Genomic DNA, 18,539 nt, shown 5'->3' on the forward strand with positions numbered 1-18,539 from the left:
GACCGTGTGGGAGGACCGACCATGAGGGGGGGCCGACCGCGGGGTTTGGCCGAGTGGGAGGGGCGCGGGGCTCAAGAGGCGGCGCATCACGTGGTGATTTGAAGTAGAAAAGACGGGATAAGGGGAGGAGACAGTGAATCATGGTCGTACACGTGGCAACATCTCGTGGGAGGAGATTAGGCGTTGGAGCAGAAATGAAACAGTGGGTCATTATGGGTGTTTGAAAAGACAGTTTTGGCGGATGATTTGAAAAGTTTTCAAACTGGCGAAAATTAATTGGGATCCTTAGCATACGGGCAAACCGTGGCCTTTTGGCATCATTCAATTCACCTACTTGTTTACAAGAACCAAGACATTCCAAGTGTTACTTCATTTGTTGCTCACGATACACCTCTATAGAACTTCTTCAATTTCCTTGCTCCTGCATTGGAAGCGATTCGCAGACATACCATAGAGATGGCCCAAGAAGAAGCTGTGAATGTCAGGGTGGATCCACTAGGCGATGATGATGTAGTGGAGTTAGCACAGTAATATAGGATGGAGAAGGTGGAGGAGTCGGCCGCACGATCCCACCATGATAGCAGCTGCAAAGCCAATCAGCCAGGCAGAACCAGACCACTAGCATACAAAGGCAGATAAATCAACGTTTACTGCAGCGGATTTGGAGGCTGTTCGCGAAAAATACCAGGTGCCTGCTAAAATAGAGTTATCGTTACCGATGTCGACGAAGAGGCCATCCGATGCCAGGCCAGGGCAGTTAGCCCTTTATGAGAAGGCATTGAAAGGAGGACTGAGGCTACCCCTGCCGCAGGTGGTAGTAGATGTCCTAAATCGTTTGGAGGTGGCGCCAGGCCAACTAATGCCTAATGCGTGGAAGATCTTATTGTCCTGTGCAAGTGCCTGGCTGAAGGCGAACGAAGGGGCGGCCATGATAGTGGACGAATTCTTCACATGTTACAAGGCCTCCGGGCAGCAAGAGACTTGGGTCACTCTGCAGGCAGCGACAGGGAAAGGGCTGGTGGCGGGGCTGCCGTCGTCAATCAAGGGGTAGAGACCACGGTGGTTCTATGTGTCTGCCAGTGGAGGGGTTGGAGTGCGCACCATTTGGAAGGTGCCCACCAAGTCGATGGAGCCAAAGCTGGGAGCAGCAACAGAGAAGAGGGTGAAGAGGGTAAAGGAATGGAGGGAGAAAGAAGGAGCCAGATGGGACGAGCTCGTACAGCCGTCTGCGTTGTTTGAGGCAGGTTTAGGTCCACAGCCGAGCGGGGGGGATCTTGACTGAGCGGAGTTGGAGGCAAGGAGAAGGCTCAAGAGGTAGAGGATCGGACCATTCTTGCAAAGGCCCAAAAATTCAGAGAGTCTCAGGCAGACCGACCGGCAAAACCGGTTGCCAGGGAGAGGATTCGACCTCGCCCCAAACCCTTGGAGGAGAAAGATTTAGGTGAATTTGTGCCATGACCGCCACCAATGGACCCTTTGAAGGAGAGGTCTTTGAAGGAGATGGAGGTATTGGGCGTGGTGAAGAAGAAGAAGAGAGTGAGGCGGAGTGAAGAAGAGCCTGCCCAGAAGAGAAGAAGGGAAGTGAGGGCAGAAGAGGCCAGTCTGACTGAGGAGATAGAGGGGAAGTGGAGGAGACCCCAGGAAGGGTAATTATCTCAGAAGCGGTGGACATTTCCTCAGAGGTCAGGGAAGTCGTGCCAGTGGTGCCGGCGATCAGCGTAGGGATCGCGAGGGTCGCCCCTGAGTCAAGGAGGGGAGAACAGCCCCAGGGTGGGCCTGCGCCCCAAGGAGAGGGAGTTAGTCTGACTACAGCGATCTATCACGCTCGTGCGGTGGCTGGGCGGTTGGAGGGAGAAGAAGGCCCAGCCAAGGCAGGGGCAGACCGCTTGGTGGGGATTGTAGAAGAGGCAGCCCTGCGCTCAGCATCCAGATTTAACGAGGCTGAACTGCTGAAGGGGTTATGCTCCACTCAAATGGAGGTAACCACCTTAGCAGGGGCTCTGCTGAGGAAAACGGCGGCTGCCAAACTCAAGGCAAATGAGGCCAAGGCTCAGTTTGCAAAGTTGAAGAAAGAGAGTGCAAGTTGGAAGACTGCCCATACTGATCTGCAAGTGGTCAAGGTGGAGCTGGAGGACACACGCCGCCAGGTTGTGTCGCTCGAGTTCCAACTGGCTGGCGAGCAGAAGCGGTTGGATGAGGCCTAAAAAGCCTGCGCAGTCGCAGTCGAACGACATGAAGAGGCAATGAGCAGTAACGAAGAGCTGGTCTGGCAGAAAGATGAGGCAGATGTGAAGATTGGCGATCTGAAGAAGGAGCTGGAGGGTGAACGTGCCAAGGCAATGGAGGAGAGAGGGAGACGTCAGAAGAAGTTGGCAGCAGAGAGAGCCAAGGCGACGGTGAAAAAGGCGATCCTGGAAAAGGAGTTAGAGGAGGAGAGGGCTAAGGCTGCGTCTGAAAGGGCAGCCCTGTAGAGGGAGCTGGACGAAGAGAGGGCGAAGACAGCCTCTGAAAGGGCGGCTTACCTCGATCTGTGCGTCGCAGCAGTGGAGCAGTTCAAAGGGTCTGCTGAATTTTAAATGGCAGTTGATACCACGGTCGCCGGCAGCTTGGCGAGGCAAGAATCTGGGGGGGCGGGCCCATCGACGACGACTGCTGGAGGTAGAACTGAAGCAGAAGTTATTGAAAGCTTCCAGCGGTCAAACTTCTACAAACACGAAATGGCTGAGTTCTGGGACTGTGGCTGGAAGATGTTCAAATGTAGAGCTGAAGAACTGTTCCCAGACTTAGACCTCAGTAGTGTAACAATTGGTGAGGATGATGTGGCCCAAACCCCCCTGGATGAGGGTATCGAAGAAGAAGACCTCATCTCCAGTGAGGAGGAGTAACTGGAGAAGAAGAAGGAGAAGACTTTGCACAGACATTGTTTTTGTTTTGTTTTGTTTGTTTCCCTTTTTTTTTTTTTTTTTTTTTGAATTGCTGTAATGAACTTATGTACAAAGTTTTGAATAAATAAAATTTCAGTTATGTTTTGCATTTGACTGTGTTTACTTGTGCGTCTGAAATGGATGAAAACTTGTGATAAACTTGTGATAACAACTGAATTTAGGAATTCCTCAAGACGGAGTGGGATTGAAATTGTAATAGAAAATGGGTGCAGAGTAAAGTTAAGGACTCCTTAATGCAGAGTGAAATTTAAAATGTAATAAAGACTCAATGCAGAGTAAAGTTAGGAACTCCTCAATACAGAGTGAAATTTAAAATGCAATAAAGACTCAATGCAGAGTAAAGTTAGGAACTCCTCAATACAGAGTGAAATTTAAAATGCAATAAAGACTCAATGCAGAGTAAAGTTAGGAACTCCTCAATGCAGAGTAAAATTTAAAATGTAAAGCTATGATTCATTAACGTCGTAAAGAACCCAGTCTGAACCTTAAATTGTGGCGCTCGATCCGGCTGAGACTTGTTATGCTTAGGCTGGCTAAGGCTTGGTCTGGCCGAGTGCTTCATGCTCAGTCTGGCTGGGGCTTTATGATGCTCAGTCTGGCTGAGGCTTTATGATGCTCAGTCTGGCTGAGGCTTTGTGATGCTCAGTCTGGTTGAGGCTTTTTAGTGCTCAGTCTGGCTGAGGCTTTTTGGTGCTCAGTCTGGCTGAGGCTTTATGATTCTTAGTCTGGCAGAGGCTTTATGATGCTCAGTCTGGTTGAGGCTTGATGATGCTCAGTCTAGCTGAGGCTTTATGATGCTCAGTCTGGCTGAGGGTTTTCGTGAGGGCTGCAATAAAAACGTCATGGAGACACCATACAGATAACTGAAATATATAATGGATGACAGGGGAAGTGTAACCCAGTTAATTGAAAAGTTACATTGTGTAAGGAGATATCAAGAATGTGTAAATTTGCCGAAAAGAAAATACAATAACTGAGCGATACAAAAGTAAGAGCTTATTGAAAGTAACGTTTTAGGTGTTCGGCGTTCCATGGATGGGGGAGGTCTCGACCTTCCATGTCCTGAAGTCGGTAGGTGCCCGGACGTGGTCAGGCTTTCACAACGTAAGGTCCCTCCTATTTGGCTGCCAGTTTACCCTCAGTCGGATTTTTGGTGGCAAGAGTTGCTTCTCTCAAGACAAGATCCCCTACAGCGAACTCTCTTGGTCGGACTTTCCGGTTATAGTGTGTTCTCATTTTCTGTTGGAATGAGGTCAGTCTGACAGAGGTGGTCTCTCTGAGTTCTTCGATTAGGTCCAGGTCTGCCCGACGGAGCTCTTCCGTTTGTGCTGGATCCGGATGTAAAACCCTGGGAGTAGGCAGACCGACTTCTACTGGAATAACCGCCTCAGCGCCGTATGTTAGACGGAAAGGGGTTTCCCCAGTGGGAGTCCGAGCTGTAGTTCGGTAAGCCCAGAGTACATTCGGTAATTCCTCGGCCCAAAGCCCCTTAGCAGCCTCGAGCTTAGTTTTGATGATTTTCAAGAGAGAGCGGTTGGTGACCTCAACTTGGCCATTGGCTTGGGGTTGACCGGGGGAAAAGAAACATGGTTGAATCTGGAGGTCGGCACAGAACTTCCTGTACTTGGCATTGTCAAATTGTTTGTCGTTGGCGGAGACGATGGCCTAAGGGATGCCAAATCTGCAAACAATCGACTGCCAGATGAACTTGGTTGTGTTTCGTTCGATAATGGTGGCAAGGGGTTCTGCCTTTACCCACTTGGTGAAGTAATCAACGGCGACGATCGCGAACTTGGTCTGACCTCGGCCGGTCGGAAGTGGACCGACCAAGTCGATCCCCCATTTGGTGAACGGATAAGGGCTGCAAAGTGTAATCAACTCTGAAGGAGGAACATGGGAGATGTTGGCAAAACGTTGACACTTATCACATTTGAGCACGAAATCAGTCGCATCTTGATTGAGAGTTGGCCAGAAATAACCAGTACGGAGTATTTTGTGGGCCAGAGACCTGCCGCCCGAATGATTGCCACAAATTCCCTTATGGATTTCCCGCATTACATAGGTTGCTTGAGCCGAATTGAGGTATCGCAGGTATGGGCGTGAGAAACCACGTTTGTATAAGACACCACTGACCAGGATGTAATTGGACGACCGAGCCCTGACTTTGGCGGCCTGCTGTCGGTCATCTGGGAGTTCCCCCGTTGTCAAAAATAGGAAGATGTCAGAGGCCTAAGAGATAGGTTCGTTTTGGAGGAACTGCACTTCTTGTAAGGCAGGTGAGATGGCCGGGTGGGCTAGGTATTCGAGGCGGACACCGTGGCTGAGGTCGGACTGGTCTGCAGAGGCCAGCTAAGCCATCTCGTCTGCCTTGGAGTTTTCCGCCCGAGGTATGTGCTCGATGTGGAAGGTATCGAAGAGGCGAACAAGGGGGAGGCCCATATCTCTATAAGCCCGCATTGTGTCCTCCTTGGCATCGAATTCTCCCGTAATCTAGCTGACGATGAGCTGGGAGTCGCTGAACACCGGGATGTGGCTGACTCCAATGTCCTTGGTGAGGCGGAGTCCTGCTATCAATGCCTCATACTCGGCCTCATTGTTACTGGCATTAAACAAGAAACGGAGAGCACATTTAAAATAGTCGCCCTCAAGGGCGGTGAGAATGAGGCCAGCCCTACTACCTTCCCTGCAGAATGATCCGTCCACGTTGAGAGTCCATGAATGCGGGTCTTCTGGCTCGGTAGGGGTTGGTGGGGGTGGGGGTAGGGGCGGAGCGGTTGGGGTAGGACTAGTAAATTCTAGGATGAAATCCGCGACAGCCTGTCCCTTAACTGCTGTTCGAGGCCGATAGGAGATGTCAAACTGACTGAGTTCCACTGACCACTGCATGAGTCTGCCGGAAAGTTGTGGTTGTTGCATGACCTTTTTCAATGGTTGGTCGGTGAGAACCACTATGGAATGGCCCTAGAAGTAAGGACGGAGCCGTTTGGAGGCGGTGACCAAGGCTAAGGACAATTTTTCTAACAGCGGGTAGTTCTGCTCTGCTCCTCTGAGAGTCTGACTGATGTAGTAGACTGGCCGTTGGACAGAGTCGTCTTCCCTGATAAGAGCTGCACTGACTACGGTGCTTGAGACGGCTAAGTAGAGGAAGAGGGGCTCGCCCGTAATTGCTTGTGAAAGGAGGGGTGGATTGGCCATGCACTGCTTTAACTGCTGAAAAGCCTCTTTAGATTCAGTTGTCCATTCAAAAGTTTGCCGAAGAACTTTAAAGAATAGTAGGCACTTATCTGTTGCGCGGGAAATGAAGCGGTTGAGGGCCGCAACTCGGCCAGTGAGCCTTTGAACCTCCTTCACCGTTCTGGGTGACTGCATCCCAATCAAGGCCTTGATCTTTTCAAGGTTAGCTTCAATGCCCCGCTGACTGACCATAAAACCCAGAAACTTCCCAGATCCTATACCGAAGGCGCACTTCTCTGGGTTAAGCTTCATTTGGTACTTGCGTAGGGTGGTGAAGGTCTCTCGCAGGTCGGACAGATAATCAATAGAGAGTTTGCTCTTGACTAGCATGTCGTCGACATAGACTTCCATATTCTGACCTATCTGATGATGGAAAACGGCATTGACCAACCGCTGGTAAGTAGCCCCAGCATTCTTCAGCCGGAATGGCATCACGCGGTAGTGGTAGGTACCTCGGTCGGTAATGAAGGATGTATGTTCACGATCGGACGGGTGCATCAGGATTTGGTTGTAACCAGAGACAGCATCCATGAAGCAAAGCATTTGATAACCGGCCGTAGCGTCGACCAGCAGATCTATGCGGGGAAGAAGATAGCTGTCTTTGGGACAAGCTCGGTTTAGGTCAGAGTAATCGACACAGAGTCGCCATTTACCATTGTTCTTGCGGACTAGGATCACGTTTGACAACCATTTAGGGTAATCCACGTTTTTGATGAATTGGGCCTCAAGGAGCTTGTCAACCTATGCGGCTATAAGTGTATTGCGCTCTAGATGGAAGATTCGCTGCTTCTGGCGGTAAGGTCAGAAATGGGGTTCGATGTTGAGGCGGTAAGTTATGAAAAAAGGGTCAATGCCTGGCATATCTGAATGAGTCTAGGCGAATACATCATTGTGCTCGGTCAGAAGGGCTGTAAGGTCGGCCTTAGCTTGGGAGGATAGTTGGCTGCCGATCTTGGCAGTGTTCATAGGGTTGGTGGGATCGATAGGAACCTCAACGAGCTCCTCAACCGGTTCTCCTCTAACTAGCTCGTCCTCATCTTAGACGTCAAGTCCTTCAACGATCATGGCCTCCTTCAGCTTGACTTCCTTGAGTGAGGCGACATAACATTCCCTGGCTGCAGTCTGCTCTCCCCTTACTGTCCCAACGCCTAGGTCGGTAGGGAACTTTATGGCGAAGTGGTAGGTTGAAGTGATGGCTTGGAAAGCGTTGAGGCGGTGCGGCCAAGGATGATGTTGTAGGCAGAGGGACAGTCGACCACAAGGAAAGTGACCAACTTGGTAGTCTGCCGTGGGTATTCGCCGATGGTGAGGGGGAGGTCGATGGAGCCGATGGAGGTCACCCGGTCGCCAGTGAAACCGACCAAAGGGGTTTGAAGGGGAGACAGGCTTTCCTCCCCAATCTTGAGCTGGCGGAAGCAGTTGAGGAATATGATGTCTGAAGAACTGCCGTTGTCGATGAGAATCCGTCTGACCTTATAGTTGGAGAGGATGGCAGAAATGACGAGAGGGTCATCATGAGGATAACGGATACCTGTACAATCGGCGTCCGTGAAGGTGATGGGCTCTGTCCACTGCTTGGGCTGTTTAAAGGGTCGGTTTACCGTGGCAACTGCTCTGTCCGAGCCTTGCCTTATCTTCCTGAGCTCTGCCCTCTGAGCGGAACGGGATGGTCCGCCACAAGCAAGGCCACCTGAAATGACTCGGATTTCACCAACCGGCGGAGGGGGATTACCTAGTGGCCGAGGCTGTTGTGGGGGGCGATCATGGCCTTGGTTAGGTTGGGCTGGCTGCCGAGGTGGGGTATGCCAGCGGTTCTTTCTGAGGGGCTCGGTTCTTTGCTTCTGCTGTGGGCGGGTGTCCGTGAACCGGCTGAAACGCCCTTGACGAATGAGGGTCTCGACCTGATCCTTGAGGTTGATGCAGTCATCAGTGTTGTGGCCATGGTCCTGGTAGAAACGACAATATTTGGACTAGTCTTTCCGGTTGGAAGGGATCCGTGAGGGTAGGGGCCATTTGAGGGGGTAGTCCCGTTGGATCTGGTGGAGGACTTGTTCCATGGGAGAGTTAAGGGGCGTATACCGCTCAAACCGACCGGGCGGTCGAGCTGGTGCTGACCGGTCAGCGCGAGGAGGTCGGTCGATATAGTGAGGTGTTTGGCTGTTATACTAGGTGTTTCTGGGTTCTGAGTCTTTTCTCTTTTCTCTGGGGGTCAAGTTTTTAGATATAGGATCCTGCCGAGCGGCTAGCGAATCTTCGACATTCATGTATTTCTGGGCTTTGGAGAGTAGGACTGTCATGGAGGTCAGAGGGTTTTTGGAAAGGGTGAAGAGGAAATCGGACGATCGTAGCCTAGCCATGAAAGCCGTGAGGATGACCTTGTCGTCATTCTCTGCTACTTGCAGGGCTTCGGTGTTGAAGCGGGTAACGAAGCTGCGCAGCGACTCCCCCTCAGTGTGACGGATATTGAGGAGTTGGGTTGCAGGGCAGCGTTGGCGCTGGGCTCCAATGAAATGGCTGAGGAAGGAGTCGCTGAGATCAATGTTTTCAAAACCGGACCGGTGAGCGAACCGGAAAAGGGACCGGGTGGACGGGTCACCGGTTCAACCGTCGGGTCAAAGCGGTCGAACCGTGACGTCATAATTAATATTATATAATTAAAAAATATAATTATAAATTATAAATAAATAAAAATATATATAAATAATCAAATAAAAATAAAAATTGTTGCATAATATTTATTAATAATATTTAATAAAGTCATAATTGATAAAAAAAAAAAGTCACTTATTTCAAAGAAATTAAATTTTTTAAACATTCCCTCCAAATAAATTGATTGAATGCTAGATTTAATTTTGGAGGGAAATGAAATTTTCAACTCTCCCTCCAATCAATATGTTTCAAATAATTTGATTGAATCCCACATAGAATTTTGTAGGTTCTCTTTAAAAATCTTTTCCTATAAATAGGAATAGACTTTCATAATCTTCTCAAGCTTTCAATGAGACTCTTTCTTACGAGAGGAGACTCTTGAAATAAGAATTTTTAGTCAAAATTTTGAAAAATATTTATATATATATATATATATATAAGAAAGAAAATAAAAAAAAAAGTAAAACCCAGAAAAAAAAAAAAATAGACCGGTTCTGGCCGGTTCGACCACTGGGTCACCGGTTTTACCGGTTCGACCACTGGGTCACCGGGTTTTCCCGGTTTTGGCCCCAATCCGGGTTTAGGGGGTTGACCGGACCGGAACAAGGCCCGGTTCCCGGTTCAACCGGTCCGACCGGCCGGTCCGGTCCGATCCGGGTTTGAAAACAATGGCTGAGATACTGGAAAATGGAGACAGAGTCTACTGGTAACTGGCTGAACCATAGTCGAGCTGACCCCTTCAGTGTCACGGGGAAAGCCTGACACATGATCTCGTCAGGGAAGGCATGGAGGATCATGAGGGTACGGTAGGGCTCCAGATGATCGACTGGGTCCATCGTATCGTCAAAAGAGTCAATGGTGGGCATTTTGAACTTGGCGGGCAGAGGTTTGTCCTGGATAGAGGCAACAAATGGTGAGCTGGCCGTGGTAGAGGGTTTATGCTGAATGTTCTACATGACCCCTTGGAGCTGGAGCTTCATTGCTCGGAGTTCAGCGTCCCAGAGGGGAATGTGGTCACCATGATTAGTCAATGGGGGTTGGACGCTGCTGGCTTCCCCTTCAGGGACGGGTGCCATGACCGAAGGGTGTAGGGGGAGAGGTGGTAGATTTATATGCGGGGGAGAAGGTTGCAAACCTTCCAAGTTGGGTGGATAAGGTTGCAGAACAGTATGGCTCGGGGCTCTTTCTTGGTTAGGTGGAATATCTGGAGGTGGTGGAGGAGGCATCGGAAGGTTTCTTTGGAGTAAAGCATTTATCAGGGCCTGGTTTTGTTCGGCCATGCGGTTAATGTTGTTGGTAAGCTCAATGATACACTGTGGTGGGTTGTTTGGATTGGGAGGGTCGGTTTGATGGTCGGCAGCATTATGGTGAGAAGTCATGGATCTAGTCGTGACCATACGCTTGGATGGGTAGGAGGAAAAGGTTGTTAGGACAGGGTCTCCGACGACAATGAGCACAACTGGCGTCCGGATAAGAACCACTTCCCACAGACAGCGCCAACTGATAATACAGTTTGTCCCAATGAATGGATCAAACTGGTCCAAGCTCCTCAAGCCCACGTCCAAATGATCAAGCTCACCGGATGACCTGCAAACAAGTTCAACGGGGAACTGGGTAGTCTCCCAGTGAACCCTCTGACGAGCAAGTTAGGGAGAGAAGTAGAGTAGAGAGAGAAATTAGAGATAGAAAGCTTAACCTTCTTCTTGTCTTCAACGTTTGCTTATATCCTTTGGTAATCATTTCGCTGTCCCTTCCGACCTGCCCTCCTCACCGAAAGTCTATGCTGTAGCTTACCTTATTCAGGGTAAGGGGGTCCTGTTCCAACGGAGAGGTGTTGTTATAATAAATGCAGTGATGGGCTGCATTAATGGTGATGTGCAGTGACAATAACTTTACAGATCTTTGTCTGTTGATGTGGCTTGTCCTTCTCCTGCCGTGTGTCTGAATGTCATTGGCTCTTTGTGCCATGCTGGATTCCAGTTGTTCTGGATTCCACCAGCAGGGTTATGTACTGGGCTCCAAGTGATGGGCTTGAGTTGTTTAGAGTGGGCTATGGCCTCTATGAGCTTAGCCACGTCACTTAATATTTCAAACAAATCACAAAATGACTTTTCATATCTCACACTTATTGTGTAACAAATAATAAGTGAAGAAATACACATCAGCCTAATTAATTGAATGACACATTTTGTTAAATAAAATATTTTCCCATTATTGGTGGATGGGTAGACGAGTTGGCTTCCCATAAAAACCCCTCCCCCTCTCCTCAATTTTGCAATACCACCTTTTCAACGTTATGATGGCTAGAATGACTTCCCCAAATCTTCTCTTGTTATCTTTCTCTCTCCTTGCTTGTTTCCTTCCATCTCCATGTAGTAGTAGTAGTGGTGGTGGTGGAGAGAAAGATGGCACTAAGATCAAAGGAATGTTTGTGTTTGGGAGCTCACTGGTTGACAATGGAAACAACAACTATCTCCAAGAATCAATGGCCAAGGCTGATTACTTGCCATATGGAATAGACTTCCCTCTTGGTCCTTCTGGAAGATTTACTAATGGCAAGAATGTGATTGACCTTTTGGGTGATCAACTCAACCTTCCTTCATATATTCCACCATTCACCAATCCAACAACAAAGGGGAGTAGGATCATTCATGGTGTCAACTATGCTTCTGGTGCTTCTGGTATTCTTGATGATACTGGTTCTCTGGCAGTAAGTCTTCTTCGTTTTGTTTTCTGATTTGTTTATTTGTTTCGATCTAATTTTTTATGTAGATAAAATACATAGAGTGCTCTATAAAATGAACGTTTCATATTATCAAAATGGGACCTATAATAAGCCTATGAATCCAATCAACATATTCCAATCTAAAATCTAGATGGAAAGGATCAACCTCCTTAATTTGAAGGGAAATTTTTAAGATCCCTGATATTAAGATTTTATAAGATAGATGATATATAATATTTTTGTAGTAGTTAAGATTCTTTCATATTTTCACAGAGATAATTTTACTCAGAAAAATTTTGCCCGATTCAAAGAAATTTCAACTGGACTCGGAGAAATTTCTCTGAGACAAATTTTCTCTGTGAAAATATTGAGGGATCTTAGCTAATAAAAATAAAAACAAATTTTGAATCTCTCTTACTACATAAAGTTAGAGGGTAATATTTCATTAATTTTCTCGAATTTAAAGGCACAAATTTGTGAATATGTACTCTGAATGGGTACATACTACGGTACACACCATACTGTACGCAAGTTATTTATAAAGTATTATCTTTATTTATCGAGTATTATCCTTCACATACAATGAAAATTTCGGTCGTTTTTCCTCTTCATGCATACATAGCTTTCGTTTGGCATGTTAGACTTTTTAGTTTTTTGGCTACTTTAATTATAAAAAGACAAAATAGATTTTTTAGTCTAATCAGACAAAACATCACATCCAATCCATAATCATTTTACTTTTTTCTCACAAAAATAAAAAAAATCAAAAAAATTATCTCAACGAGACTTTTTTAATATAATCATTGTTATATATATATATATATATATATTTGGGCAATCTAACACAGACTATGCATTCTGATTTGTTGCTCATTGTGTCATGTGTGTAATGTGACAAACACTTTTATGAGATTCTGAATTATATTTTAAAGTTGTACATCATCCGGTAAAACTTGCACGGAAAAGATAAATATAATTTTCCGTGAGTCTATAAACTCAAATTTCTGACTGAGATTCATTCATGAAGTGTGTCCACAATAAAAAAAAAATTAAATCTACACCATTAATTTGGGATTTTTTTGTGGTTCTCTAAAATTTTTCTGACTTTGGGATGCCAATTTGTCATGATAAATCTCACAAGCCATTTTCTTTTCATACTATTATTATTATTATTTACCATTCTTTGATTTTTTATTCCATGATTTTTTTATTGATATGTTTAGTGAGATTGAGCTTATAATTAAGTGTTGTTTTTAGTAAATATTTAAATCCCCAACAATTAGTTGATGCAAAATAAGGCCAAGTTTGGCAATTGCAAAATAATCCATCTTTTTATCTTTTTTCCATCACATCATCTCTCTACTTTTCTGTACATCTTTTTGTAAAAAGATAAAAAGTGCACTTATTTAAGTCATCCTAAACAGCCCTTAAATGTGCTCGCTTTCAAGTTTTGGTGTTGCATTACCGTCACTGTACCACTCATCATCTGCCAGTCCATTGTTAGATGATCAATTATTACAAAAAATCAATTATCACATAAAGATTAAACTATTAAAAAATTGGTTATACTATGTATGCCAAGATGAAATTTTCTTCATGTTTGATTTTATTTTGCATATGGAGAATCAAACAAGTAACGGAGCAAGGTGAATGACAATACATAAATAGATATGAGAGTGATAAGTGTTGAATTTAAGGCCTCCTAAAACTAAAACTCGATTAATTATCTCAAAATTTCAAGGGAGATATTTCTATGTACACTATAATATGCATTTTACAGTAATATAATAAAATTCTGTAACATAAATTATAAAATAATATAAATTTATTTATTTATATTATTCTGTAACATGATAAATACTACGTTTATTTATTTATTTATTTATTTATAAAGTTATAATAATTTGTAATTTAGAATTTAAAAAAATCTAACATTATTATAAAATATTATGGTTACAATAGTTTGTGATTCTAAAATATTTAGATAAAAAAAGTACATATTATTATCATAAAATACATAATATTACACACCTTACAACTAGTGTGTACTAAAAGAATTTCTTATTTTTTTGAAAGTCATATATAGGCCTTGTTTTGGAAGTTGGCTATTTTACGAAGTTATTTTAATTTTTAGTTATTTTAGTATGTTAAAATTTTTGTGTTTGATAATATGATTATTATTATTATTAATAGTTAGAGATGTGATATTTACAAGAGAAAAAATAAAATAATTATGAATTTAATGTAATATTTTATCTTATTAATTATTTTAACTTATTTTATTTTGAATTTTGGCCTAAAAAATTCCTAAACCCACTTCCCAGGGCCATCAATGGTTAAAATCTCTCTTCTAATTTGACCCTTAGAACAATCATAATTTATTTATCATGGGATGATGATATCGAATGAGACCATGTGACGGGGTGAATCCACATTCCTCATCTTTCCTCTTTCATCCCTAATGATATGGAATGGACCATGTGTAGGGGTGAAACCACACTCCTCATCTTTCCTCTTTTTATTCTCTCTCTATTCCATCTCATTAGGGTCTAAATGGCGTTACTATATCTGGAGATGTAGTATAGTTGTTTGAAAAATTATTACAAGTAAAAGGTAAATTTTATAAATATTAATAATTATAATTGTAATTTTTTTTATTTTATAAATCTATAATAAGTTTCTGAAATTAGCATTGTATGATAATTTCTCCTATTGTAACTCAATTAGCTATCAATCTATTAAGTTTGTCTTCAACACAAGTAAATTTAAAATTAACAAATTTTATATACATACAAAAAAAAAAATTCTTAGAAAAATTCACAATATATCTATGGTGATCACAAGTAGCGAAATGAATTACCCTATCATATCATAAGATACAGCAAAATTATTAATCCATGTTTGAATCATCAATTTTAATAAAAAAAATTTATAAAATAAAAAAATAAAAACAATATATATATATATATATATATAAGTTAGACCAGATCAAGGTCAAGCCTTATAATTAATCATGGATTTTGCATTTTCAGGGCCAAGTGATAAGTTTAAACCAACAGATCAAAAACTTTGAGGGAGTGACACTGCCTGATTTGGAGAGGCAGCTGGGGTGCAAGAGCAGCGAATCATTGCCCAGTTACTTGATTGTGGTGGGAACTGGTGGGAACGATTACACATTCAATTACTTTATGAGGAAATCCAGCATCAACAACAACAATGTGAGTCTTGAAGCTTTCACTGTCAATCTCATCACCACCCTCTCTGCCCAACTCAAGGTGAGTGAGTTGATTCATATGTATCGTATCTCATTCATGCCCTCTTTAATGGCTTTGCTCAGTTTCATTTATTAACTGTTTGACTTTTGATTTCATGAGGCAACACAAAATGATAATATTGAGGATATTAAATTTTTTATTAAATTAATTATTAAATGTCTCGTATAAATGTAGACATTATAAATAAATGATGAAATATAAATACCATATCTCCTATATAAGGTATTTGATTATTTATTTAGTAGAAAATTTAGAATTTATAGGCCATATTTGTTTGGATGGATATGAGTTTTGGATTGGATTAATAGTCTAATAAAATTATTAATTTGATATTTGGTTAAACAATTGAAGTACGGATTAACAATTCTTTCGGATATCGTATCCCACATATGATGAATTATTTAATCCCATAGAAAAAGATGAGATATAAATTAAAGGACTAAGGCCTAGTTTATGGGTTGGGTTTGAGTTGGGTTTGAAGTGATGTGTTAGAGAGGTGATGTGACTTAGGATAGTGACTTTTTGACTTTTTGTCTTTTTTCGATCATGCCAAACTTGACCTAAGTTAAAGTCTGAACTATTAATTTCTCCTTATAATTCTAACACAATCTAAACATAGAATAAAATATACAATCTAAAAAAATTTCGTAATCCTAACCCTATTAATCGTTCATCCAAGATAGCGTTTTCCACCACAAAAACAAAACAATATGGAAGAGAATGTATAGGACTTGAACACGTGGATGATGCACACTTTTATCTATAATAGTGTTTGGCAAAAAAACAAAAGAGAATAATAGTTTGGTAGGAGAGGGGAAAACAAAGATAAAAAGAAGGGATGTAGTGGTATTTATTTTGTTTTCTGTTTGGAAAAGCTTATGGGTACATTTACATACTATTTACATTTTATTATAAATTTATATAATTTTATCACAAAATTTTATAATATTAATTATAAAATACATAATTTTATTAAAAATTAACGCAACAAAAAATATTATAACTAATGAAATACTTAACGTAATAAAAAATTATTATAACTAAAAAATATAAATTAACGTAATTTCCAATGTCCTCTAAAGAGGAGAGTGAGAAAAAAGTTGCAAAATTATTTTTTAACTTCTCATGAAATTGTAAAACACTTCTAAGCATACAACATGCATTTTCATGACAGACTTCGGATTATTAACCCTATTCTATGGAATTGGAGGTTATTATTGGTATTTTACAAAAATAATAAATCATGAGAATTTTTATATAATTTTATAAATTTAATCTTAATCAATTAATATTATGACAGATGTACGGGGAGGAAATAATTCTCCTCGTATAATCCTGTTGACCAAGTCCACGCTCCTCCGTACGACGTCGCTTTATCACCTGAAAACACAAGCGTGAGCTAGCCGGCGGGTGTGTGCCGGAAACCTCTCCGATGCCTAAGTCAGTAAGCTTGACAAATAGACAAAGTTTTATGTTCTCAGAAAGAATTGTGTTCAATTACCTCCTCCAAGGTGATGTTTGTGAGCTTTTATAAGTTTCCTGTGGCACAATCCTAGTAGGACTTTTATTTCTCTATGCAGAGTCCTCCTAGGATTCATACTCCTAAGGATAATGCTTATCCTTTTACACCCCCCTCACTGCTTAAACCAAGTGGGATGGTTTTCTCCATGGCCGAACTACCATTTGACCGAAGCAAAACTGGCAATGCTGAGCCACAAAGTGAGCCGAACTATCCTTAGTTCAGCCCCTCCCTTTACTCTTCCTTATATCGGTTTCTCATCTGTTCATCCCAGTGTGTTTGGACCGAACCAACGACTCTCGACCGGTATAACTCCCAGACCGGTACACATCTAAGGCCGACATAACTTCAAGGCCGGTCAAACTTCAAGTTGCTCCCTGACCGAAGTAACTTTATGATTCTTGAACCGAAGTAAATTTACCTCCCTAGGCCGGAATAACTTTGTTTCTCCTAGGCCGGAGTAACCTTGCTCTCCTGGGCCGGAGTACCAATTACGGCTTTTTTACTTAGTCCTTTGCACTTTGGGCCTCAAAGCTCAATCACGCAGCTCGGCCCAATTCTTCCCAAAAAATACCCTCTCAATTGCCCCTTAATCCCATCTGTGCAATCATGATTGGGATTACCAATCTACTGGCCGAGCTAGAGTTTATTAAGCCTTTCCGGCCGAGCTAAAAACCCTTTAGCCTCTCCAGCCGAGCGAAAAAAACCCTCGGGCTCTCTGACCGAGCTAATTTTACTTCGGGCTTTACTTCGTCCGGTCAAAACGTCTCTTCAATCACGACTGTAACGCTTCCCTTTCCCTTGCCACGTGGCGGGCTCTGATAGGCCGTGAGCTGTTATCACGCCGCCTTCGTACTTCGAACTTTTTGAACAGTCCCGCCCCTTTTTGCCGCTCTTTTCTCTCTCCTCTTTCATAAAATAACCTTTCTGCCTTTGAACCATTCACCTTCACTATTCTTCGTCTTCTCTCTCTGTGTTCTTGCCGTTCGTGCTCTTCCTTTTCTGCAACAGTTTTCATCTTCAGTCCCTTTTTCTCTAATCTGGTAAGCAAATCTACTTTCTTTCTTGCTCTGTTTTGCTTTTCGCATCTGTATATCTTGTTTTTGTATGTTTTTTGCAAAACACATTTGTATAGTTTTGTTTTGCAACTGTACTTTTACGACAAAATAATAGCAGAGCTCATACGCGCATGAACTTCTGTAAAAAACTAGCCTTAGATCCAAAATTAGGTAGCAACCGAACTAGGATCCCGTTTGCCCGATATAGGTAGATCACTGTAGTCAATAACCGAACTAGAACTTGAAAGTCTCAAAGAGTCACCAACGCCTGACTCACTTTAGCCGAAATAAGATCACCGAGTTTTGAACATATCAAACTAGGAACCTCGGTTTTCAACCGAACTAAGCTTTCGGGGCCAAGCCAGCTTTCTTAGTTTCTAAACCGAACTCAGAAAGCTGCCCCTAGAGGCTCAACCGAAGTAACTTTATTCACACTACAACCGATTTAGGCCTTGGGGCTAAACCAGCTTTCTTAGTTTTTTAGACCGAACTCAGAAAGCTGCCCCTAGACGATAAACCGGTCTAACGAGCAACCTGCTCAGACCGAGCTACCAAACCTTTTGATGAACCGAGATAGAACCAGTTTTTTGAGGCCGAAGTAGGGCTCTTATACCTTGCTTTTAAATTGTAGCACGGTCCAATGATCTGTGCTTAACCCCTTTGTTTTCTACTTTGCAGACTTAGGTTGCCCAAGCATTCCTTCTTGTGCTCAACCGAGCTACTTGAGTCCAATCTTCTGACCGGGATAACTTATTAATAATTTATACCACAAATGGGTAAGTATAGGTATCTGGTAGATACCCCAGGTGGCATGGCCGAATTCCGAAGGGATTATGGCATTCCAGATGATGTACACCTTACCCTAGCCAAAAAGGAAACCATTCCGTGGAACAACCAAGGCTTTGTCCCCTTTACTGTTTTATCTATTATAGAAACCGGACTAAGGTTCCCGGTCCAGCCTTTAATTTGCGAATTTCTTAGGCAAACCAGACTATGCCCAACCCAGCTATCCACCAATACATACCGGATAATAATGGGTATTGCCGAGCTAAACCGCCAAGCAGGCTTGAGCCTCGGTTTAGCCGAAATCTTCCACCAGTACTCCATAGGTTCCAAAGATGATGGCTGGGTTTA

General features: G+C 43.1%; 1 protein-coding gene across 2 annotated transcripts in view; it reads left to right on the forward strand.

Moving 5' to 3' along the window:
• Nucleotides 1-11,090: 11,090 nt before the first annotated feature.
• The window catches only part of LOC114274562 (GDSL esterase/lipase At1g29670), a 33,403-nt gene continuing 25,954 nt past the window's right edge, over nt 11,091-18,539 (forward strand). Inside the window, exons 1-2 of one of the 2 annotated variants that reach the window (XM_028216522.2) lie at nt 11,091-11,538; nt 14,586-14,828. In XM_028216522.2, the coding sequence (XP_028072323.2) occupies nt 11,125-11,538; nt 14,586-14,828 (657 nt within the window). In that variant the 5' untranslated portion in view covers nt 11,091-11,124. The remainder of the gene's footprint in view (nt 11,539-14,585; nt 14,829-18,539) is intronic. The other variant, XM_082917678.1, reaches the window with a different exon arrangement.

This window comes from Camellia sinensis, chromosome 3 (assembly GCF_055761805.1).
Source record: "Camellia sinensis isolate YWXY chromosome 3, ASM5576180v1, whole genome shotgun sequence".
NCBI classification, from domain to species: Eukaryota; Viridiplantae; Streptophyta; class Magnoliopsida; order Ericales; family Theaceae; genus Camellia; species Camellia sinensis.